Source organism: Corvus cornix, chromosome 13, assembly GCF_000738735.6.
Source record: "Corvus cornix cornix isolate S_Up_H32 chromosome 13, ASM73873v5, whole genome shotgun sequence".
NCBI lineage: Eukaryota > Metazoa > Chordata > Aves > Passeriformes > Corvidae > Corvus > Corvus cornix.
In genome coordinates, this window is record NC_046343.1 from 1,596,027 (window position 1) to 1,620,241 (window position 24,215).

The 24,215-nt window shown below is 47.3% G+C and overlaps 1 protein-coding gene across 2 annotated transcripts; it reads right to left on the minus strand.

Moving 5' to 3' along the window:
• Positions 1-255: 255 nt before the first annotated feature.
• TTC1 (tetratricopeptide repeat domain 1) lies at positions 256-20,874 on the minus strand. 2 transcript variants are annotated; one of them, XM_039559407.1, is made up of 8 exons: positions 20,769-20,874; positions 19,341-19,667; positions 11,252-11,312; positions 10,000-10,112; positions 9,737-9,773; positions 7,869-8,017; positions 5,841-5,895; positions 256-1,420 (listed from the first exon to the last, which is right to left on the minus strand). In XM_039559407.1, the coding sequence occupies exons 2-8, from the start codon at positions 19,656-19,658 to the stop codon at positions 1,287-1,289; spliced, it is 867 nt and encodes a 288-aa protein (XP_039415341.1). In that variant the 5' UTR covers positions 19,659-19,667; positions 20,769-20,874; the 3' UTR covers positions 256-1,286. The 2 variants fall into 2 exon arrangements, with proteins under 2 accessions (XP_039415341.1, XP_039415342.1); XM_039559408.1 differs by lacking the exon at positions 20,769-20,874 and adding an exon at positions 20,376-20,564.
• Between the last annotated feature and the right edge of the window lie 3,341 nt (positions 20,875-24,215).

Below are 24,215 nucleotides of genomic sequence, written 5' to 3' on the forward strand. Positions count from 1 at the left end.
GGCAGCAGAGGTTTCACAGCTCATCAGCCCCCCGGGCCCAGCTCTAAACTAAAACTAAACTAAAAATGCAGCAGGACAGAGTTTAACAATCAAAAAAACCTTTCACAGCTGCAGAGGCAAAAATGACATTAAAGCACCAAACCCGCCGTGCCTGGAAAGGCTCTTCCTTCCAGTGAAAGGCTGGAGCTGCTGAATTTCAGACACACAGAGACTTCCTGAAATGAATTGGAGATGACACCCAACAGCCAAGGCAGCCACTGCTAATTATTTAATTAAATCATGTACTGAAATCTGCATTGAGACAACTGCAGAATCTGCCTCCACTGTAAACACTTCAGCACTGATAAAACCCAGGAAAGCAGGAATTACAAAAGGCACCTTCTCCAAAACTTGAATGAACCACCACAACAGAAGACATAAATGTATCTATACATATATTTATATTTATATCACAGCCTGGTTTGGGCTGGAAGGGACCTCAGAGATCATCTCATTCTATGAACACTTCCAAGTCCTCAAGGTCCAGTGACTGTGCAGACCTTTTGCAATCAACTCCTGTGGATCCCTGCAACATGAATGGATCTCAGACAAGCACATTTCATTTGAAGGTACCTTTATGGGGTGCATAGATACAGAGGGAGGCACAAAATGTCATTGTTGCCCTCAGAAAAACTCGTATCAAGTAAACAAACTGCTGGAAGGGTGGCATGGAGTGAAATTACAATACTGCTGCAAGCAGGGCCAAAAAATCCCAGTGAATGTCCTGCATTCATGTTATTTGTGGCAACTTTAACAACAAACCCATCTTGGGGAGAGCTCAGCCTGGGCAAGAACCTCACAACCCGAAGAGCAGAAGTACCAAGCCTTTATTACAAGATCCGTGATTCCAGGGCAGAGCTGTGTCCAGCGGTGCCAGTCCCACCCAACTGGGGGTGGGGCAGTGCTGCTGCTGGATTTCCCCATTCCCAGGACACCACCAGCCTTTGTTCCAGCCTCTGGATTCCCCTGAACTGCTGCTACCATTGTGCTGCCAGCACTGCGTGGGCCAAACCAAGGAACTGCCTCTTGGAAAAGCCAAACACGGCAAGGGAAGGGGGAAAAAAATTAAAAAAAGAATAAATCACACACTGGACACAGTTATCACTATGAGAAGTCAAATGAGTTGCTTTACATCCACATTGCAAACAATTTCACAAGCTGGGAAATGAGTTTGTTGAGTCTCCTCTTCCGCTGGGGGTGGAGGGTGTTGGTTTGCTGGGTCCTGGCATGGCCACACTGAATCCACGTTATCTGTTGTTGTTGGGGTTTTGAACAAAATTGATGGAGTAGGAGCCAGTTGAGGAATCCTGTTTGACCTGGAAGTTCTCTGTTGACAGGCCAAAGGGGCGCAGAACCAAATTGCCCAGATCCTTCAGTTTGTCTGCAAAGACATCCCAAAAGAACATGGTGAGAGCTGAGCAGAAGGAAAACTGCCATGGAATTACAGCCAGCCACACAGCCCAGCCCTGCTGATTTATCCATCACAGGTAAATCCTGGGGAAATCTCTGCATTTGGTTAATATTTAGGCTCTTAGCAGGAATTAAAAATCATTGTTAAATATCCACAGGGTATGAGAGTTAATAAAGTCCTGTCAGTATGTGGATCACATGTGATTTCTGACTCTGGAGAATGCACCTTGCTACAGCTGTAAGAGGGGAAGGACAACAAAAGGACATCCTTTAAAAAAATCCTATCTAGGAATTACAGAATGGATAAACTGAAACAGGAAGCAGAGGTAACAACTTCACTGCTGGCTGAATACAACCCCCTGGCATGACAACACAAAGGAAGAAGATGGTCAGTTTTCCAAGAAAAACATTCTTTTCCTCCTGGTTTCAGTGCAGAATTGTAGATTTCCCAAAGAAATAGCAGAAGTTTGGACAAGTTGAAGCTCCCCAGCACAGTATGGATTTGGGGCTTTATGATAATTCCACCAGCACATCCCAGATCACCTTCCTGCTCTCTCCCTCCCCAGCCAGGCTCTGGGGCAGCCACACTGAATTAATTGTTAATGAGGCAGAAGAAAGCCTTGGCTTTTCCGGGCACTCCAGCCCAGAGCTGCTGCTGCTGTCCTGGCACACACAGAGCCAGCATTGTAGGGAAGCTCTGTCTCCTCCTCCCCCAGCTCCTTTCAACCCTAAATTAAGGGCTGTAGTGAACTCCAACCCCCTCCCAAAGAAAAGCTCCCTCAGAGCCTGTGCTGGGAGGAAGGAAAAGGCACCACGTGGAGCTGGGACTCAGCTGCAGAGGCTGCCCAGCCTCCAACACTCCCTGTCCCCAAGCAGGGTCACCGTCTCCTCCCTCTGCCCTTATTCTCACACATTTCGCTCTTTTTCTTTCAAACACACCCTGTTTATTTTCCACCTGCAACTCCAGCACAGTCAGGTTCTTCACCAAAGCAAATATTCAGGGGTTAACAAGAAAACAGAACTGTAAAAATCAATTTAGGGCTCAGAAGTCTGTGATTCATTACTCACCTAAACTGCAATTTAACACCCTATTGAAAGAGGCAGATGCAGGAAAAGATTACTCACAATTTACATTAAGATGTAACAGCCAAAATTAATTGCTATTCAGTCTTTCTGGCAATAATTCTGGCTTAGCTGCTGGTGTTAATGTAGGGTTTGGAAGTTGAAAAGCTCCATCTTGCTTGTGTAAAGAATTCTTTTGGTGAAAAGACATTTCCTGATGAGGTCTCCTCTCTGTGTGACTTGTTATATTACCAACATTTTTAAGCAATTAAAAGAGCAAGGGCAAATCTTTCTCCCTTCCCTAAATGGTAAATGAGGGGTGAACTGGAACTGTAATTTGGCTCTGGTTTAACTATTTAAACTCACCTTGTGCAGGGTTGGGGTTTAGCAGCTCAGCTGCAAACACAACATAGCTGTCAATACAAAAAACCAAACCAACCAAATCCCATAATTCTTTAGGCACAAAGCCTAATAAATATCCTTGCTGATCTCAGGTAGCTGGAAAAATCTCTTTTTGGCAGGAAGGCCCAAGTGAGATGCTCTGGCCCCCAAACTGCTAAAACCATTCCAAAGCTCCCCTCTCCTCACACCCTCTCCCCAAAGGAGTGGTCCCAGATATCACAATAATTATAAAAGTCTCTAAACAAGACTGGAAATCGTTGGCTTTAAGGAGAGAAATATAAAAGCCCCCCAGAAAATGGTCATTGTTCACATCCTCAGTCCCTGAGGCAGAGGATGCTCATGGAAGCACAGAGGGAAAGAACCACTTGGATTTCAAAGCTCCTTCCCAAGGCTGCTTCAAGTCCAGCTCTCTTTGATGTGAATTCAGGGGTCACTTCATCCTGAACAGACATCATTGGCAGCTGAGCTGATGGAAAACATGGAATAACTGAAATACAAATGTCAGCCTTGGAAAAGGGAGATCCTTGAGGGGACACAGCACGAGTGGGCTTGGCTTGGCCACAAAGCAGGGTTTTTCTGGTGACATCAACCTCAGCAGTCACATGGGCCAGCACTTGCACACAAGGAAAATCCAGCCAGGAATGTGTGCTCTGGGATATTTACACACAAGCACTGCACAAAGGGTTCAGCTTCTGACAGAAACGAGCTGCAGCCCTGGGAAACAGGAAGCACACTTGGGAAGGAGGAGGATGCACTCCATTTATCTGGGTTTGTTTGTGCACAGCTCCAGTGTTGTGACAGTGGGAGATGGTTGGGCAACCCAGGGCTTGTTTGAGTTGAAAGAATAAAAGCTCAGCAAAATCAGGACAGGCCAATTCACTGACTGAGGATCAGTTCAATATCCAAAGGAGCCAAAGCACAAACTGGGACATTGTTCCTAATTTCAGTTTAGTGTCAGTGCTCCTGGAGCAGGCCCGGCCTGGAACTCTCAGGATGCCTCTCATTTGCTGTCCTGGAACCCAAAAGTCTGGAATACAACCCAGGCACCTGAGCTGCCCTGTGGGAAGGCAGGAATGTCCCCCTGGCACTGTCCAGGCCCAGTCAGAGCAGCTCCTGGTGCTATGCCATGAGCCAGGTCCATCCTGGCAGTGGGAAATGCCATCAGAAAGGGTGGAAAAGTGGGAACAGCTTCAAACAAATTCACTGCACAATGAAACAATCCAAAGGAATCTCATAACCACCACATTCCATTGAGTTTCTCGTCTCCCACTCCTTCCAGAACTCCCACCTAAATCCCCTCCAGGGCTTTCCCCTGACCTCAGCCAGAGCTGCAGCAGTTTGCAAACCTTGGGAAGCGCTTCCTTCCTCCCTGGGCAGCTCCATGGCATCACCACTGCTTCCCTTAACAGCAACACACAGGGCATCTGGGACACTTAGGAGAAGGAGCTGCCCACATTCCTGACTTCATTTCAAGAGAGTGTTTTATAGAAACCCCTCAGTTTGTGTGACACCAGAGAGCTCAGGCAGTGCTGAGCTCAACCCCCCCTGCCCTACTGCCACCATGTCATTGTCATTTAAGCACAGCTGTGACCATCCTGTCACACATGGGGCTGGGGATGAACACAGGTTCTGTGCTGTCCTACCCTGCTCTCAGTCTGGCTCTCCAGCTGTTTTGAACTCCTTGTGTGACATCACTGAGAAGGGACTTCTTTCTCCAGAATCCCAACAGAAACAGTCTGAACTGGTTCCCAAAAGCCCAGTTCAGTTCTGAAATCCCAACTGGCACTTTTAAGGTATTAACACTGTTAAAAGAAGATCCCATCTAGTCTGACATCCAGGAAAAAGCCAGCAGAGCAGAACTAGGGTTGGATTTACTGTTCCAGCCAAATCCCTTGTGATTAGTGAGGCCCTTTAGAGTTCAGCAAAGATCAGGAATTATTTTCATATTACTTTGTGCTGAAACCCATCCCATGTCCTACCGATGGGCCTGATCCTTCTGGAGATTTTCTGCATTTGTCATTTATTTATAGCCCTATCACCCTTAACCTGCTTTATTTAGGGTTTGTTCTCAGCACAATGGGGGAAGCAGACTCTGATCCTGTAAAGCTCTGCAAAGCCTCACTGACACTCTGCTAGGTCAGAGCAGAACAAAGCCAGAGCAAATCAGAGGCGGCAGAGCAGGAAAAGACATTACGGAAAAATATCAGCATAAGCTGAAACAGTCTCTTCTTCCCAAATATATCAAGAATCAGTGTGAAAGACAGGCTGAGTTTGTTTATCCTGATTTTTTGCAGAACAGGCAAACACTGCCTTCCCCTTCCCACCAAACACTGCCTTAGGAAACGTAATTCCACTCCTGGTGCTAACCCTGGGGAGGTCCAATTCAGCCTCCAACCAAACAGCAATGAAATGCTGAATAAATCAAGGCAAACATGAACACCTGGAGGTCTCTGGGCTGGAAGTGCTACAGAAATAATCACATTTATTTCTTTAGCCCCCAGATCAAACATCCCCAGTTATTCCAGCTGGGGGAGTTCCTTCAGGTACAGGTTTAGAGAAAGCCCTGGTTTATCCCTTTCATGAGAATGTTTGCTTTGAGGGTTTATTTGCAGGGAGAAAGGGCTGAGCAGTTGGCCTGGGTCAAAACATTTTCCCCAGCTCTTGCATATATCAATATGAAATTGTTTCAGAAGGTTTTAAGTTTTCTTTCTTTAAATAGAACTAATGGCCTTTCCTACATGGAAGAATTCCTTGTCTCCAATTTACTGTAGGTGAAACCAAGCAATTGAGAAATCAGGAGTTTTGTTTAACACTGAACAAATATTTCCTTTCAAATTTACCCCCATTAAATTTTATACAAGAGATTCTACTCAGGCATTTTTTTCTAGCAGATTATGAAGATTTTTATGGAAGTACATGCTACTCACCCAACATTTCTTTCTTTAATTTTTCATTCCTCTCCTCAATTTGCTGTGGTAATCTCTGTGGAGAGAGAGAAAAACTGGAATCAGAGCCCTGTTTCAATAATAGTCCCATTTTGGACATCAGCAGTGACAGAGACACAAATCCTGATGTGCAGTCCCTACTTCAGACTCTGAACACTGCTAATCCAGAGACTCAGCATTTCCCACTCCAGGAATGTCTTTATGGACACCTATTTTTATCTGGTGTCTGTGATACTTATCCCAAAGTACAGCTTCTTCTGGGAAATCACTTTATCTGCCCTAAAATACCTCAAAACCTGTGTGGAAGCTGAAATTCTCCCCACAGTTACACACCTGTGAAAAACCAAACCTAAGCATTGCTTCCATATAATGAAACTTTCTGGGAAAGCAGCAACAGGGATGATTTGACCACAAACCATGATAATTCCAAACTGTTTAGTCTGGCATTGAAAAAGTCAAAAATAATGGAGGATTGAAATCAGAACCTCAGCTCTGCACTCCTGAAATACAAACAGTGCTCAAATGTTGGAGCAGGTACCAAATCAGGAATCAAAGAATGTTGTGCATTTCATATTTTAATCTGTCATTTAACAGGGTCATGACATTCCCTAGAGCAGTGTGAGATCATTCCTGTGGGCAGGGAGGAGGAAGATCTGCTCGAACTGTGAATGAAGCCAATTTGCAGATTTTCTTGAGGCATCATTTTCACTGCCAGTGAGGAGGAAAAGATTCTGTGATATTCCTGCAAAGCAGAGACACTTTTACCTTAAAACAGAGCAAAGCTTCTCAGCCTCCTCCAGGTTAGAGATGTAACCAGGTATGGGGAGTCAACAGCTGAAACCTGGGAGTTTGTATTATGAAATTTAGAGATTTATGATGAATATTTGAAAAGTGTAAAATTATAGCTGTCAGGATTTCCTGAACAGGTTTTCAAGAAGGGAGTTTTAAGCTTCAGTCTCAATAGTTTGCTTCTCCCCTCAAATCTGACAAGGACCAGCTCAAGGCAGAACAGACCAAATCCCAGTGCAGGGTACACTGAGGGCATTTTGTCCAAAGGGTTCTGCAGCCAAGGGCTCTGCCTGGCCAAGGGAGGTCAGGCAACAGGAACCCCAAGCTCTGCACTGCCCAGGCACAGGAATCAGGAATAAACACTGAGCTGTGAGCTGAAGGATGGCCAGAGGAGCAGCAGCACTGCTGGAGATTCCCTTCTGGGGCTGGGCAAGGGCTCTGCTCTGGGACCATCGGGGGCACAGTCCCTGAGAGAAAAGCATGGCTTTGCAGAGGTACAAGGACAGTGTTTGTACTTCCAGGGGTTCCAAACAGCCTGGACAGAACCAGCCAACTCTGAGGGTCTGACTCAGAGTCCTGGATTATCCTGAGTGAGAAGAGACCACCAGGATCACCCAGTGCAGCTCCTGGCCCTGCCCAGACACCCCAACAACCCCACCCTGGGCATCCCTGGGAGTGGTGTCCAAACCCTCCTGGAGCTCTGGCAGCCTCGGGGCCGTGCCCATTCCCTGGGGAGCTGTTCCTGGCCCAGGGGAAGCCCCAGCCCAGCTCCAGAGGCTGCAGGTCCTTTCTGGGAGCTCAGCTGTTTAATGGGGTCACCCCTCACCACCAACAGCAATCACACAGTTAAGCAGAATATTTTCTGCCATCAGTGCAACTGATCCAGTCCCCCAGGAAATCATTCCAGGCAAGGTTTCTTGCCTAATATGCCATAAAAGCTGTTCCTAATCTGTCACTTAACACCACAGTGTGGGGAAAAGGGGGGCAGAATCACCACTAATGATTTATTTTCCCAAATGGAGACTTAAAACAATTAAGCCTTTCAAAAAGATTTTTGTAACAATGCATTCAGAGTGGTCTTAGAGACAAATTTGCAGGTGATGCAAATGATTTTTTTTTGTCCTTCAGAGGCAGAATTCATTGCAGGTTCACTGATGTGAAGCTGAACTAAAACAATGATAAATAAGTTAGGTCAAAGTTCACTGAAAGGCTTAAGCTTACCATGCAAGCTTCTCTGGCTTGATGAACTGATTGGTCTCTTTCTAGGACTGCCTTATAATCTTCCAGAGCTTCATCTAATTTTTCTGTTTTTTCATAGAGTTCTGCTCTCCTCAGCAAAGCTCTGACATAGTGAGGGTCTAATTCCACAGCTGGAAAACAAAACCAAAGCCCAGGGTTGTACTTGAAACATTTCTCCACCCCTCAAATGAATTCTGAAGTGTGTATTACATTTATAAGTTGTCCTTAGAATGTAACTCAGGATCAAGCAGAGGCACAGCTTAAAGCTAAGTCAGAACTCAGAAACAGCTGCCTGGGACAGTCTCAGGATCATGTTTCGTTTAATGTCCACTATCTATCACAGATGGAAGTGATTTATGGTCACAAAGCTTTAAATGTGCAATCCTATCCATGCAGGGACCCTAAGTGATGCTACAGAAACTTTAAGGATCTGCAAGATATTTCAGTTTTTGTGTATTTAGAAAGTGGCTATTATTAGATGGCAGCTAAAGTTAAATATCCCTCCAGACACACACAGCAGGGAAAAATCAGTCTTGCCATGCTTATCTCAGTTCAAGTGGAGACAAACTCCAGGAGAATTTCTGGAGCTCTTCTGAATTTAATATCAAACAGTCCAGATTGGGTTGGGAATGCACAAACAGTGATTTCAGCTCTCTGAGCTGGCAGAGGGGCATCCTGACTGAATCTCAGCTTTTCCCCTCCTCATTCCCTTGGCAGCCAGGGCTGTTTGCAGTAGCAGTTCAGACTGAATGCTAAACTCAGCAGTAACCTCCACATGGTAATTCCTCAAGAATTCCTTCATCCATTTTTCACCACAGAAATAGGGAATGTGAAAGATTTCACCTCAGAAAGAGGGACTATGAAGGATTTTTCACCACAGGAAGAGGTCTGTCCACTTTATACTTCCTAGCCCATTAAAATGGTTCTGGGGACAATTAAATCTCGGATTATCCAGGTAAATATTCCAGTTTATCTTCTGGGAAGGACAAAGGCAATGCCACAGTCAGCAAGCTGCAGGTGACTGAATTGTTCTGCTGTGCTCCAGTCCCTGGGGAGTGTCAGGCCCTGGCAGCTGAAGTCTCCCTGCTCAAAGCACATTGATTCCCTCTGAGCCACTGCAAAACCCAAGGTGTTTTTCAGAAAGCAGCAGCACCAAAGCCAGGCAGAGCCCCAGTGAGAGAGGCCAGGGAGGATTTGGTACCTCCAGGAGCCCTTTCAGCACACACAGCCTCCCATTTCTGTGCAGGCAGTGCTGGCACACAGCCACTGGATTAGTTCTCTGATTGGTAATTTGGGTTTTTTTCCCCAGCTGTCACAGGGAGTTTAACAAACACTCGAGGGTGGGTGAGTGGGCGGAAGCAATAAAGCAAAGCACAGCTGAACTGATTCCACCAGAAGGTGCAGAGAGAGAACTGCAGGGCAGGAACAGGGGAACATAAGCCCTGGTGACAAAGCAAAAGCTGTGCAGGAAAGGGACTTGATAATGCTTTTAACTCTATACAGCCTCACAGTTCTTTGGAATCTGGGATTAAACCAGGATTTGGGGCGAATGGCAGGTGGAAGTGGGTTTGAAATCACAGGTGTGGGAAACAGTTTCCATAGAAAAGACTTTCCTATTAAAAACAAGCACGAACTGCAGCCTTATGGCATGGGAGAATAGAAAGTAAATTACTGCAGACAGGAAAGGTTTGACAGACATTTTACAAAATAAGTAATACAAATCAGGTGTTTTCTGTTCAATTCTTTAAAGACCCTTATGCCTAAAATTATAGCTCTGCAGCAAAGGCACTAAAGGACACAATTTCTGTATAAAAATCTGGCACGAGGGCAGCACAGAGAGAAAAAAGTACCTTTGGTGCAGTCAGTCAGGGCAGCCTCTGTCTTGTCCTAGAACACAGAATAGTTTTGTTAGACTGAAGTCATATTTCTTCATGTCCTCATCCCTGGAGGTGCCCAAGGAAGGCCTGGACGTGGCACTCAGTGCTCTGGGCTGGGGACAAGGTGGGGATGGGGCACAGCTCGGACTCCTTGGTCTGGGAGGGCTCTGATCACTTGCTAATTGCATTTGTCCCAGCCTTAATCCAGTGTGACACAGAATAAAACCAACACTCACCTGTTTCATTTTTGCAGCAGCTCTGTTTGAGAACAGAACAGCCCTGTCCTTCTGGAAGCAGGCTGGGCATATCTGCAGAGCCTTGGTGTAAGAGTCTTCTGCCTCTCCATAGTCTGCAGAGCAACAGGAAAAACCCAAACCAAACCATTTGTTTCAAATCACTGAACCCATGGCTGAAGTTCCTTTGGAAACATTTCTCAAGATCTGGTGATATTACACCAGAATCAGTAGCTGCTCTCAAAGAACATTACTAAGTACATAAATACAATTGATTATTTTAAAGTTGACTTAATTCTGCCTGTAAAAGCAGAAATATACTCCTGAGCTGAATGCAACTAGTGCAGCAGGATGTGGATGTAATTCTCATCCCTGAAATTGTTTCCTTCCATTTGAGCAGAGGTGGAATCCCTTTGGATGAAGTGTGTCCCTGACCTGTCACTGCCCCGTACCTGCTCAGAGCAGCTGCAGGGAGGTTTTATGGCCACATCATCCTCAGTGGCTGACTTAAATGTCAGAGGCTTGTCAAGGAGAGGCCAGGGATGAGACTCCAGCAGGTGCCTCAGCCAACGCTCCAGGCCTGTGCCTCTCCTGGGCTGAGCAGTTCCCTCCTGCCCTCTCTGATGCCTTCCAGAGCTGGAGAACATTCCCAGGATTGTGTTCCCTTAGGACACAAGGCACCTCCAGCCTCTGCCTGGTCTGCAGGGCACACAGGTTCCTTGGCTGTGTCCTGCTGACTGAAGGAAGCAAGAACCTGCATTTCCTGCTTTCTCTGGGGATCCTCCACCCACCAGCAGATTAAATCAAAGGTAGGTGTCAAAACCACTTCCCCCCTTCTGTTTGCTCATTAAAATCCATGTACAAAGGTACAAGGCAGCTACAGAGCCCCAGGTCCTCCATCAATTCTAAGCACAACCATCAGCCCAACTCAGAGCCTGGGGGAAGCCTTTTTTGATCGGTAAACGAAGCCCTGACACTTGGAAGGCAGTCCAAAATCCATGGTTTTGTATGTAAGCACTCAGCTTTCATGGGAATCCCGCTTTAGTATCCAAATCTTTGGGATTTAAACAGCTCTAAAGGAGGCCTGGTATCTCTGTCTCTTCTCTAGAGCTGGAAGAAAAATGAAAGGGGTGATAAAATTCAACAAGGATGGTGTGAGATCTTCCTCAGGGTTTTCTGCAGCACCACCATGATGGCTCAGTACTATTCTGAGATTCTCTAGCATCCACACGGTGTTCAAAGATGATCAACCCACCTCCTTTCTTGAAGTGCTCATTTCCTTTCTCCTTCAGCCCTTTGCTCTCCTTCCTTCTTTTCTACAAAAGAAACGACAATGTCTCAGAGTATTTCACTGAAGTGAACAACTAGGTCAGCTGCAGTTCCAAATAAAGTATGGAAGGGAAGCAGAAAAAACCATAACCTGAACAGTTTTAACTCTACCAAGATCTGCTTGTAGACCCTGTGACACGAAATCCTTTCTATATGCATGAAACACTGGAGTGTAACAGCACAGCAATTAAAAAGCTCCACTTCACAGACACCAGGATGCAGGGAGAGCATCCATGGAGAATTCCATGCTTTAAACCAGTACATCACCTTTTAGCTGGCTGTTTGCTTCTCCTTTCCAACTCCATTTAATTCACTCACTGCAGGTCAACTAAGCAGAATATATTTGAAATGTAAAGTCTCAAAAGTTTTGCTTGAAATAATTCCTCCTCAGCGATTCCAGTTACATTCAGAGATGCACAAGGAAAAGGTCCAGGGTGAGAAAGATCTCTGCCCTGCAAGATTTCTCAGGCAGAGTGAGTGAACCCCCAAACCAGGTTCTTTGTCCAGTGAGAAATGCACATGTGAGCAGAGCTGTGTTTTCAACCATGAACATCTTGGCACAAGGGGAGGCCACGCTCAGGCTCTCAGCCCGTGACACAGAAAACTCAGGATGTCACCGAGCCATCCCTTCAACCTCCTGACAGTGCAGCCATTCCTGAAACAAAGCAGGGAAAGGCAGGAACATCCCAGAGCTCAGGAGTCGTTCTGTTATACAAAAACCGTCGCTGGACCACTGGTTTTTCTCCCAGCACACAAAGGACTTCAATGGAGGTGTCTGTAAATGACAGATCACTGAGCAATTAAAAAGCCAACAGTAGGAAAAGGAGCAGTTTCCTTTCCTGCAGATTGTGTGAATCAAGGATTAATGCAATTATCAATATCACACAGAACATCTCCTTGGAAACAGCTAAATATAGTACAGTGTGTGGAGCACTGCAGCAGCTCCCAGCTATGCCAAGGAGCTGACAAACACTTCAAAATCACAGGTTCTTCCTCCTGCTTTTATTGGCTTTGCAAATTGATTCACCTGACCATCGGCACCACCTTGAGAACAGATCAGGTTCAATGGAAGGACACTGAGCCATGACACAAAATTCCACAGCAAAATCTCATCTGACCCCTTTGATACATGCCCAGACCATCAAATTTGTTCCCATTGCCTATTAAATAGCTTTTCTAATACCCATTACTCCTCAAATGTTAAGGAAACCCCACAAAACACAGGGCAGACAAACCATATCCAATTATTCAGGAAGTGCTCAGGAAGGCCTGACAAACACCCCCAAGTCCTTCCACAACACCCCAAGGGACTCAGTTGGTGCTTTCTAAACATGAACATACAAATTCCACACTGCACAAAAATCCCAAATTCCCTGTGTAATGCAGGACTCTGCTGTTCAGCACAGGGAATGTGGAACTGCTACATCTCAATTTTTGAGGGATCAGACAGAAATTCCTGCCTGGACCCCACAAAAAGGCATTTTAAAATCATCTGCAGTGCACAGAGAGTGAAAATGATCCCAACATTTTGTGGCACTGAACAAAGCAGCCCCATCTCAGCACAGAGCAGGCCTGAGACGAAGATCCTGCTGGAAAGATCTCCACAGACAGCCCTCAGTGAGGGAAGGGCTGCCTGAAACACAAACCCCACTGACTTCATTGCTCATGACCTATTTAGAAGTGGCCTTTCAGTGCCACGAGCTGATTCTCTGCTGCACAGGGTTCAGTTACAGCTCCACAAGAATGAAAGGATTTTTATTATGACCACAACTCCAGCATGCTCACACCAGTCCTCAGGCAGAAACCCTGAAATCAAGGGATGCTGGATGAAAAGTTTGACCTGCATGATCAACATTTTGTTTCATTTTATCTGAATTATTAAAAAATATTACATGTTTACCCTAATGATGCATTAAATGCTAATATAAAAAGTGATCTGCAGCAAGAAAGCTTCAGAAGAAAAAGCTTTATATAAAAAAAAGGAGTAAAAGGAAAAACAACAAAGCAGCACTTTTAAGAGCTCTGTGTATGATTTTGTAATTTATTCAGCTCCCTGCAAAGCAGCAATGGTTCAAAACCTGCATTTCCAACATATCCCTGGTTTATGGGTTTAACTTCTAAACTGAGTGTCCAAAGTGTTTTTAAAAAGCTGAAGTCTGTAGGGTACCTCCTGCACATCGATGGATTTGCATTTCAGGTATGACTGATCAAGAAGCAACACATAAAAGCCAATTCCTCTGGCTTTTCCACAAAATGTAACTGCATGAAAAATGGATGAGCCCCTCACATGCTGAAGACGCTGCCCTGCAAAGCCGGCTGTGTGTGAAACAAATACATTATTTATTCCTCCATCCAGACACTCCTTTAACAGAAATTCCTAACACAGAACAGGGGAAAGGCAACTCTTAGGGCTGAATTTCCATTTAAGCTGCACTGCTCCAGGGGAGGCTGGGAGAACCTGCTCAAACCCAGGGAAAAACCCCAAAGCCCTCCAGCACTGAGAAGAGCCAGCTCTGCCCTGAGGATGGGGAACTCCAGCTCCATGGGCGCCCTGGGGTGAGTGGGCAGCAGCTCCCCAGGACTGATCAGCCCAGAGGGAAAAATCCCAAGTGACTCGTGAAGGGATTGGCAGATGCCCCTCCATGTCCCAGCAGGCTGCTCCAGGACATGGGTTCAGTGGCTGCAGGGCAGCTGCCCTTCCTTCCCTCCCAGGGAATTGGGTCAGCCTGAACCCTGGAATGCTGTGCCCAGGAAAAGCCATCCTGGCCTGCTCCGTGCCCTGGGGCAGCTCACACACAGCACTGGTGGCAGCCACAGCTCCCCAGTTTAGGGTTTTCTGCTCTTCAATGGCAGCAAAATCTGAAGGTTTGGGGTTTTTTTGCAAATTTTAGTCATGCAAAGATGGCAAATTCCATGGCAGGCACTGATCTTTGATGTGGTTTAAATATTTTTTGAAGTTCTGAAGAAATAACTGCATGTAACTGGTGATGATTCTTATAGGATCTGATTAGAAATGTTTAGATTTGGATACTGAATTCCAATCCCAGACTCAGAAAAAATCAGTATTTAACCCAAACCTGCCTGGCAAAGCCAGGGGTGCTGGAGATTATCTCAAATCATGACAAGGGACAGCTTGGTCTGTGACAATAAAGTACAAACCTAAATCACACACAGCCCGTGCCCTCAGCTGCTCTGCCAAAACACTCAGGGTTAACAGAAAAGCATGATACAAAATAGAATAAAAGATATAAATTCTGTTTATATATTAAATATAATTTTATAGTAATAAAAGCATTATTCTGCTATTAGAGGAGACAGCAACCTACACATTCCCACTGTTTCCTCGGGAAGTGAGCAACACAATAAAGCGCTGGAAGTGATATCCTTGAGCAGCCAGTGGGAGCTGAAGGAACAACACCCTCAGTTTGTGACACTTCCCACAACATTTCCTCTGGCTGTTCCTGTGCTTGGATTGATCCCTTGATTTCCCTTTGCTGGGAACTGCTCCTGGCTCCAGCTCTGGAGAAATTCTATTTACACTGAACCTGCCACTCACAGCCCCTTGGGAAGGTCACCACAACCAGGGAATTCAAAATTCCTGGAGTTCAGAGGCTGCACAGAAACAGGAATTCAAACAGATCAGGGATACATTTTTCAGCTTCCAATCCCACTTCTCAGTCGTTTGTTGGCAGTTGTCTGCTACCCCCTGCAGTTTTGGGAAGCTACTGCTCTATCCTGCATCCAAGGATGTGCATTTCCGTTTAAGGTTGGAGTCACCCCAAAACCCCTTTTTTCAATCTTGAGAAGTGCCAAAGCTGCACTTGGGAGGTTCCAGGGCAATGGCAGGGATAGACCTGGCCTGTCCCTGCTCCCTGGGATTCCATGGAAAAGAACTTTACTCTTTCTACTGCCAAATCACCAAATTCCATGAAATTGGAAGCAGCACTTGCAGACACAGGGAAGGAGGTCACAGCCCTCCCTGACAGCTCCAGTTAAGCCCAGCCTAAGTGTGCCTCTCCCTGAGTGACAACAGTGCCATTCATCCTTCCTGCTCCAGAGGCAACAGCCTCGGGCAGGGAAAGTGGAGCTGACCCTAAATCCATCAGCACAAGTGGGAAAGGCCTCGATCTGACAGGAGCAGCCTCTGCCACAACTGAACACAAGACTCAAATCAGACAGCACCACTCAAAGGGACATGAAGGGAGACTTTTCCCCTCTTCCTATTCAGTTGCCATCCAGCAAAAGACTTTTGTTTGTTTACAACGCAAAGAATTATAAATCACACAGGGAAATTATAATTTCAGCTTTTATTCAAGTTCTTCTCACCAGCTCTTGCAATGAATGACTGCAGCAGATACAGATCTACTGCTCAAATGTTCCAAGCTTTAACTCTGAAAATGTAACAGGATGTTTTATTCTATACAGAAACTTCCCTTTATGGAAAACAATGGGATCACCCCAAAGGCACAGGGAGGAAAGGAAGGGTGAGGAGGGGGCAGCTTAAAGGAAATGTCTTCACTAAGCCAGTGTTCTCTAATGTATCCTAGAGCCTGCAAAAAACAGGGGCGTTAAAAAAAGGGAAACTTTACTGTTTAGCCCAGAAGGAATCTCAGGTATCACTCAAAATCCTATTTCTCAAAATCAGTTCCACCTCATTCCTATGGAGTTGCTCACAAGACACTCCTCAAGAATCTCCTCTTGCTTGTCTTGCTTGACACATTTCCTGCTGTCAGAACAGGAACTGTGATTCCAGCCAGCTGGAGGTCCAGGGCACATGGAAAGCCCAGAGAAGGAACTGCTCAGGAGGAATATTGGATATTTATCCCGGTGTCTTACAGAACACGGGGTTCCACAGCCAAAATTAGAGCACCCCAGGCCAGGTGCTGAAGTCCTTGCCACAGAACAGGGCAGCATCTGCCACGATGGAGGAGCTGAGGGACTGTGAGTCCTGCACTGGATAAACCCCTCATTAAAGGGTGTCCCCCAGAGGAGGGCTGGGGCAGGCTGAACAATGACCCTGGAACAGCTGCTGGGTGTCCTCGGATTAATTCTGCAGAGCAGCCCCACGTCAAAGCCATCACTGTCACTGACAACCAGCCAGAAAAATCTGCTTGGAATGCATCAAAAGCAATTTGCTGCTCAGTGCCTCTGCTGAGGCAGCAGCAGAAGCCTTGTGAAACAACAACCAAACCCTGGAAAAGTGAATTTCAGTTCTTAAAAGGCTCAGAGCTGCAAGCCCAGGCAAGGAAGCAGGCTCTGTTTTTAAGAGCTCTTCTTACAGGTTTGTGTCTCAATATCCCTTCAGGTTCTTATTTTGCTTCTCTGTGTAGAGAAGATTTCTTAGGGTATCCCTGCTGTGTCCCTGGAAGGAATTCCTGCTGCTTAACATTAGAAATCTCACTGTATGGGGCTCTTGAAATGTAATTAGAGAAAATACACAACCACTCACTGGCTCCTTCCCTCTGAGCTCTGCAGCAGCCTCTGCACAGGTGAGTGTTTCTACTCTGAGCTGCTGGAATCTGCCCAGAAATACCCAGAGCCAGGACCAGAATCTGCCTTTGCATCTCCAGAATAAATGAGAGGCTTTTCCTACAGCCCATTGTTGGAGAGCATCACTGCACAGAGCCCATTTATTACAGCAGCTGAACACAACAATGGGCTCTGGTTACAAAAACCCCAAACTGTGAAGGTGTAGCTCCACAAATCCGACTGGAGCAGGGCTCACATCCAGCTCTCCTCGTGCCCTGAGCCCACAGTTTATGGTTGGTGCTGCAGCACCAGTGCCTGGGGAGTTTTTGTGATTTAGACAAGCAGCCAAATCAAATCCACCTCCCCAGGTGCCAGCACCAGGCTGCTGTTTGATGTCTGCTTCTACTGCCCTGGATCTAAAAATACAGCTTGATTTCGCTGAGAATCACTGCCCTCAGTGCTCCACTCACACTGAGGTGTGCCAGCACAGGGCACAAGGGGCTGCTGAGAGGCTGCTCCCCACCTCAGCAGCCACAAAGCACTTCTGAGAATTTCTGTCTCATTTGCTGCAGCTGCAATAAAAAAATAAATAAAAACCCATGTTGCCCTTCTCAAAAACACTCCTTTTGAGTCATTGGGAGGAGGCTTAGAGCGTTTGCAAAGCTCTGAGTAAATGAATGTGCAGCACTGTTTTCAGACTGGGACTGCAGGACTTTTTCTTAAAAGCCGCAGCATTTAACAGAATCTTCTATCATCAGAATATCCAGAATGTTTCACTTTAAAAAATAAATTCGTGGCCATTGATAGCAAGTACAAGGAGGAGAGTTGGAGCAGCAATTGAGGAATGACCTGTCCAGGGTGAGCTCATGGAATGGGCCACTCCAGTGGCTCTAACACCTGAGCATTCAGAGCTCTGCAGCTCTGCTTGTATGAGATACCAGCAATATTTTGCTAGAGAAAAAACTACATTTGAAAGCCTGCAATATTTAGAAATCTCTCCATGGAATATAAACAAAGAACTGCTGATCCAATACTTGTGGCGCTGGTGAGAGACAGAATTGCTCAGTTTGGGTAGATGAAATCACAAACCGCTCCGAAGGGCAGAATTGCTCAACACCACTGGAAATAAACCTGCAGCAAGACGAGAGCTGCAGCTGCCTCCAGCCTTTCTCTAAGGAAACCTTCCCAGTTTGAAGCAGTTGTTGTTTTGCACTCCCATAGCCCCTTCCAGTGGAGTTCCACAAAGCTGAGTGCCAAGATTCAGCATTCCCAATTATTTTGGTCATTTGACAGCAGGCAAAGATCCATGTGCAAAATGAGATGATTATCTAAAAATACACCCAAACCAAGAACAGCACGAAAATTAACACAGTCAATTGCCAGGCTTGCTGCTCTTTTTAGAGTTTAGCTCTGGAACAATTTCCCCCCAGTTTTTAGCAGTTTTTCTCGGAAGCTCTCAAGTCCCAGGCTGGTGCAGCAGCCCCAATGTGACTCACGATGACAGTGCTCCTTATTGTACAGGAATAAACACAAGGAGAAAAAAGGGACTGTTCACTCCAACTGGAAAAAACCCAAGGGCAATGACATGGATTTTGTGTGTGAGGAGGTCAAGGAAGGTGATTTTTGCTCTCTGCTCAGCACCTGAGAGATGCATTTGGAGAACGCTCTGTTTTGGTGTGTCCCCTACTGCAAAAAAACCCAAACCAAACAAGCTCCCTCCTACAACAACAACAAGATATTGACTTCCCAGAGGGAGTCATGGGGAGGCCTAAAAGGATGCACCAGAAAGGCCTCTGACATTCCCACCCCCCTAGTTTTCATTATTAAATTACAAATGGCAGCATCATTCTGCTTATTTGGAGTCAAACCTGAGACACAGAGATCCAAAGGGATTCCCACCAGGTCCAGCAGAGACCAGAATTACTTTCAGTCTCATTCCTGCTTCAAGGAGATTGTATCCCATGTTGTCCTTCCCCAGTACTGCTTTCCCACCTCAAGGAACTTCCAAATTAACACAAGGATGTGTTCTATAGATGAAAAACTGCATTTTTCTCCTCCCTGCTGCAGGATGAGTTTGTCCAATGTGACAGCGCTGAAAGCAAACAATCCCACACATTTAATGTGTTTCATTTCATGAAAGCCCAAATAATCCATAGGGATCCATCCAAATTGAATCCCAACTGGCTGGATTCCCTAAACCAACCTTTCAGGAAAACTATCCTGGAATCTGCTGAACTTTGGAAAAGCACCTTGCAGGCACTCAGGGAAAAACAATGGATGCACAGACAGTAACAGGGAACAGGGAGAGTTCTGTTCCCTGTAGTCTCTGAGTCACAGCCACCTCACTCACTGCTCAAGGCACACAAAATCTGCAATGGAATGTGAGGATTAAGAGCAGCAAGGAAAGCCACAAACGTTTGTTACCTAAAAGAGGGAATTTAGAACAGTAAAAGCAGACACAGAGAGCTTTAAAGGTCCCTTTCCATGTCAGCCCCAGACCATTCCATACAGATCATTTCATACCCAGCACCGGTGCTTTGCATTACCTGCTTCTCCTCCTCTGGCATATCTTTCTCTAGTTCTAGCAAGTATTCTTCATCTAGTTCTGTCTGCTTCCTCGAGCTGCTCCCTTCATCCTGAACATTCCCTTCGTCATCCAGCACAGGTCCTTTGGCCTCAAAGGAGTCCTGACAGTCATGGAAACTCTCCTCTGTGGGATCCTGGCCTGGGGATGAGGCACAGCCACTTCCAAAGCTCTGGGGGTGCTGGGCATCGCTGGGGCCAGTCTCTGGACACTTCTGATCTGACAGCTTCATGTGATTCAGTAACTCATCAGGCAGGCTTGCATCTTTAAATTCTTCCATGCTCGGCTCCTGGGAGAGGGTTGCAGAAATGAGAAAGGAGTGACACTCAATAATCATCATTTTAAAGACCTGTCAGCAAACAAATCCCAGAATCCCAGAGTGGGTGAGGCTGGAAGGGACCACAGTGGGCCACTGGTCCCACCTCCTGCCTTCCCAAACAGAGGGCACAGGATTGTGTCCAGACAGCTCTGGAATATCCCCAGGGAGGAGACCCCACAGCCTCTCTGGGCTCTGCTCAGGGCCGGGCCCTGCCCAGGGCAGCAGTTCTGCCTCCTGTGCGGGGGAATTGCCGGGCTCAGGCCCTGCCCGTGGCTCTGGGGCCGCTGCCGGGCCCCGGAGCAGAGCCCGGGCCCTGCCCTGAGCCCTCCCTGTCGGGGTCTCCTCCCCCGCCGTGCAGCCCTGGGAGAGGGGCCCTGAGGGACAGACACGGTGTTTCCCTGCCCCTGGGCAGCCTCGTTCCCCATTGTTGGTTTGTGTTTCCCTGCCCGGGCAGGGACCCTCAGCCCAGACTGTGAGGGTTCCTCGGCAGAGCCCCGGCCATGGGCTGGGGAAATAAACATCTCTGAAACATCTACCAACAATCCGTCCATATATATTTCTTTTCCACGGGCCTCCTGGTTTGATATAGGCGTGTTACAGTAATCCCCACTGTAACACCTCCCCTTTCATATTTATACACCTCCAAATATACTTAATTATATAATTTATTCTATCCACCTTTACAAATCTTTAAAGTGCTTCAAAGTGCTCTTGACATCTCTAAAGGGAAACTCGGATCTCTCGAGGGGGGCGGCAACTTCCCCCCGATTCCATACCCCGTGCAGGGACACGGGGCCGGGACACTGCTTCCGTGAGTAAGGGAACTGCGGAGCTCAGAGCGCCGGGACCAGCCCGGCACAGCCCCGCGGGACCGACCCCAGCACGGCCCCCGCCTGCCCTGCGGCCCCTCCAGCCCCACCACGACCCCCAGGGCGCCGTGCCCGGCTCGCAGGGCTCGCCCCGCGCTGTCCGGGCGCTGAGGGGATGGTCCAGACCGGGGCCATCGCCCGCCGGCCCCGCTGGATCCCCCCGAGGCCTCCCCGGCCCCCGCGCCCCCGGCCCCGCACTCACTGCGCCAGCCGCGCTTCCGCCTCCCGGCTTCCGCCGCGTCCCCGAGGCGCACGAGAGAGCAGCTTCCGGTCGCGACAGCCAATGAGGGAGGGGTGCGCGCGGGGCATGCTGGGGACTGTAGTTCCTTGAGAGAGCGCAGGTGAGAACAGGTGAGGGCAGGTGAGGGGGGCAGTGGAAGGCAGGTGAGAGCAGAAGAAGACAGCTGAGAGCAGCGGAAGGCAGCTGGGAACAGGTGAGACCAGGTGAGGGCCAGTGAGAATAGGTGAGGGCAGGTGGCCTCTTTCTCCCCAGGGCCGCACTAGTGTAAATCGTCTCTCTCCATGTTCCTTGTTGGCTCCTTCAGGCCCTGCAAAGCCACAGTGAGGTCACCCCAAAGCTTCTCCTCTCCAGGCTGAACAATCCCAGCTCTCGCAGCCTTTCCTCCCAGCAGAGCTGCTCCATCCCTCGGATCATCCTGGAGCCTCCTCTGGCCTGGCTGCAGCAGCTCCAGGCCCTTCCTGTGCTGGGCCCAGGGCTGGGGCAGCTCTGCAGCTGGGCTCTCACCTGAGGGGGCACAGGGGCAGAATCCCCCCTCCCCTGCTGCCCACGTGGAGGGATCAGCCCAGGGCACAGGGGTCATTTTTTCCTGTCCAGCTCTCACCTATCATCCCACTCTCCATCTGTGCATCCCCAGCCTGCATCAGTCCCAGGGGTTGCCCTGATCCAGGTGCAGCACCAGCTCTTGGCTGTGCCAAACCCCACGAGACTCCCGGGACCCGCTTCTCCCCGATGAACATCTCATGTTTATACACCTGCATACTTTGTAACTTTGAGATGATGCTCCTCTTGTTTAGTCTCACAGCCCCTTCTGCTTTCATACAACATTAAAGGTGTTAAGGCATTTCAAATCTGAGCCCAAAAGGAGGCTTGAATTGTGCCAGGGGATGGAACAACACCCTTGGATTCCAACAGCCAGAGACTTGGGAGGTTTTGCACTTCAGTTGTTCTTCAGATATTCCTAAATACTACTGTTTACAGCAGAAGATTCAGCCTGATGCCGATGGATGGAGCCAGGTGACCATTCGAGTTGATAAAACTCAGCAATCTGGAAACATCTTCTCATTATTTATCATCACAACTGAAAGCGGGATATTCAAGTCCTCCCGCTGCCCTGAGGGAAAGTCTTACTGCTTAAAAGGTTGGATTGGTGTCGTGCAAAGCCCAAGGACTCCGGTGGGCCGGAGGGTTTGTGACTCTCCCTCGCCACTGCAATCCAATAGATGGCGATGTTGGATTTCCCAAGCCGGGTCCCCGGCCCTTTCCTTGTGACTCTGGGCCAGTTTGGTGAAAGCAGGGCTGGAGCTCCCCCGTGCTCCAGCAGGGCGGGGTTGGACTCTCAGCCACCCAGGAGAGGGATAAATGTTGCACAACTACCTCAGGCTCCAGGCCATATGTTAAATTTACTTCTCGGGACAACTTTTTAGATCTTCACAGTGAAGAAACCAAAGCTCAACAAATCAAGCAAAGGAGAAATAATTACCGTTTTCTGGAGGTCACAGGAAGTTCAGGTTCTTCACCAGAATTCAACGTTTGCACACAAGGCTCAGTGGAATCAAATTATTGTGCTTCCCAAAGAACATTTTGAAAGGAAATTGTGAAATAGGCAATTAAAGGCTTTTTAATCACAGCCATAAATTAAAGTTTTACTACATCTGCTTTTTAGGCTAACTTATTAGAGAAATGGTGGGGGATTCTTATTAATTTTGAACATCCATTCTCCTTTTCTCCATGTCTTGGCTGCAGTACTATGAAGATTATGGGAATTGCTAGACAGGGAGCATGTTTTTCACAGCTCAAGCTAATGTATTTTGTCATTAAAAATTTCCAGTAACAGCCCCAGATTTCCTTTCCCTGTCTCCTTCCACTTCTGTGGAAGTGGAATTTTGGCTATTTCAGGGAAAAGCCAAGCCACAGATGACAACAGAGTAAAAATGTAATGTAGTTTTCTGCTTTAACCCAGGCAGGAGAGCAGAGGGGTGCAGGGGGATCTGTCCCTGTCCCGGTGACATAAATCGACATCACAGCCTTGCTTTTCTCCACAGGGACACTTGGTTTATCTCCTCAGTTTAGTTCCAGCCCAATCAGACAAACAGGTGGCCTCGGGATCATTAAATCTGATGATGGAATGGCAACCTTTCCGTCTCCAAGAAATCACAGTTGGTGGGAACGCTTCTGGGTTCCACTGAACATAAACCCAGTGTGATAAATGTGTGTGTCCATATCCTGCAGTGCTTCTTTCTGACCTCTCCAGGCGCAGGTGGTGTTTGTGCGAAGCACCGTCCCCATGCTCTGTGTCCTGCCCTCTGGAATGTGGGAGCCAGAGACTGCCAGAGGCTGGGAAGAAGGTGAGCAAATCTCCTGTGGAGTGTATCAAACCAGAATCCAGTGTATCCCCGTGGGGATGAGCTGGTTAGTGTGCGAAATAAACAACACTGGGTGTTAGCACATCGATAATTCCATCCCATAACTGCTGTGATTATCTCCTGTGCCGGGCAATTTTCTGCTCATTTGTCTGAGGTGGAAGTCAAGCACAGAAGCTGAGAGCACAGAGCTCTTCTGCTGAATAGAAAGTTGCTGCTTTGACATTTTCCAGACTGGAACTGTACTTTACAATACCAACGTCCTCTCCTCTCCCCGTCACATTTGTGAAGATAATGGGAAGCTGCATTTCCAAAGAGCAAAGGATGCAGGATGCTCTCCAGCTCCAGCCTCGTTCAGCTGGATTGATTTTACCATAACTCTTCTGACAGATAAGCAGCACTTTTGTCATAGCTGAGTGCACTGAAGCCTAATGGGTTTAATTTCTGTACAGCTGGGCTGTGACAAAGCTCCCTGAGCCATTCCAGCTGTGCCTCTCCACTGATGGCTCTGGACAAACCCCTCCTCAGGGATTAAGCTCCACACAGCAGCTTAACCTGGGGAAATTCCCTGTTTTATGTGCTGAATTTCCCTGTTTTTGGTGCTAAATGGCAGCAACTCCTCTTTAGAGGCAAATCTAATGCCCGCAAAGTGGGTGCATCAGAAAGTCTGTTAATGAGCATAACAAAGGCACCACCGTGTGCCACTGCCACTGCATGTTCTGCTTGGCAAATTCATTCTGGCTGTACTAAAAAATGGGCTTGTCCCACAAGGCCTTATGATCGTGCCCTGGCCCAAATAGTTTTTCCTTTAAAGGAAAACAGTGCATCAAATGAAGGACTAACAAAGGGAAGAGGGTGATTTGTGCAGCTGCCTTTGGGCTGGCTTTGCCTGGTGGAGGTTGTAAAAGACTCCAGCAGGAAAAATGAAGATATTTAGAATAGATGTCATCTGGAGAAGTCAGGTGGCTTTGCACAAGTTTCATATTTTTAAGGTGGCACATCAGACTCTGTAATTTTTGTAGTCCCTCCTTCAGATCCATGTGGAGTT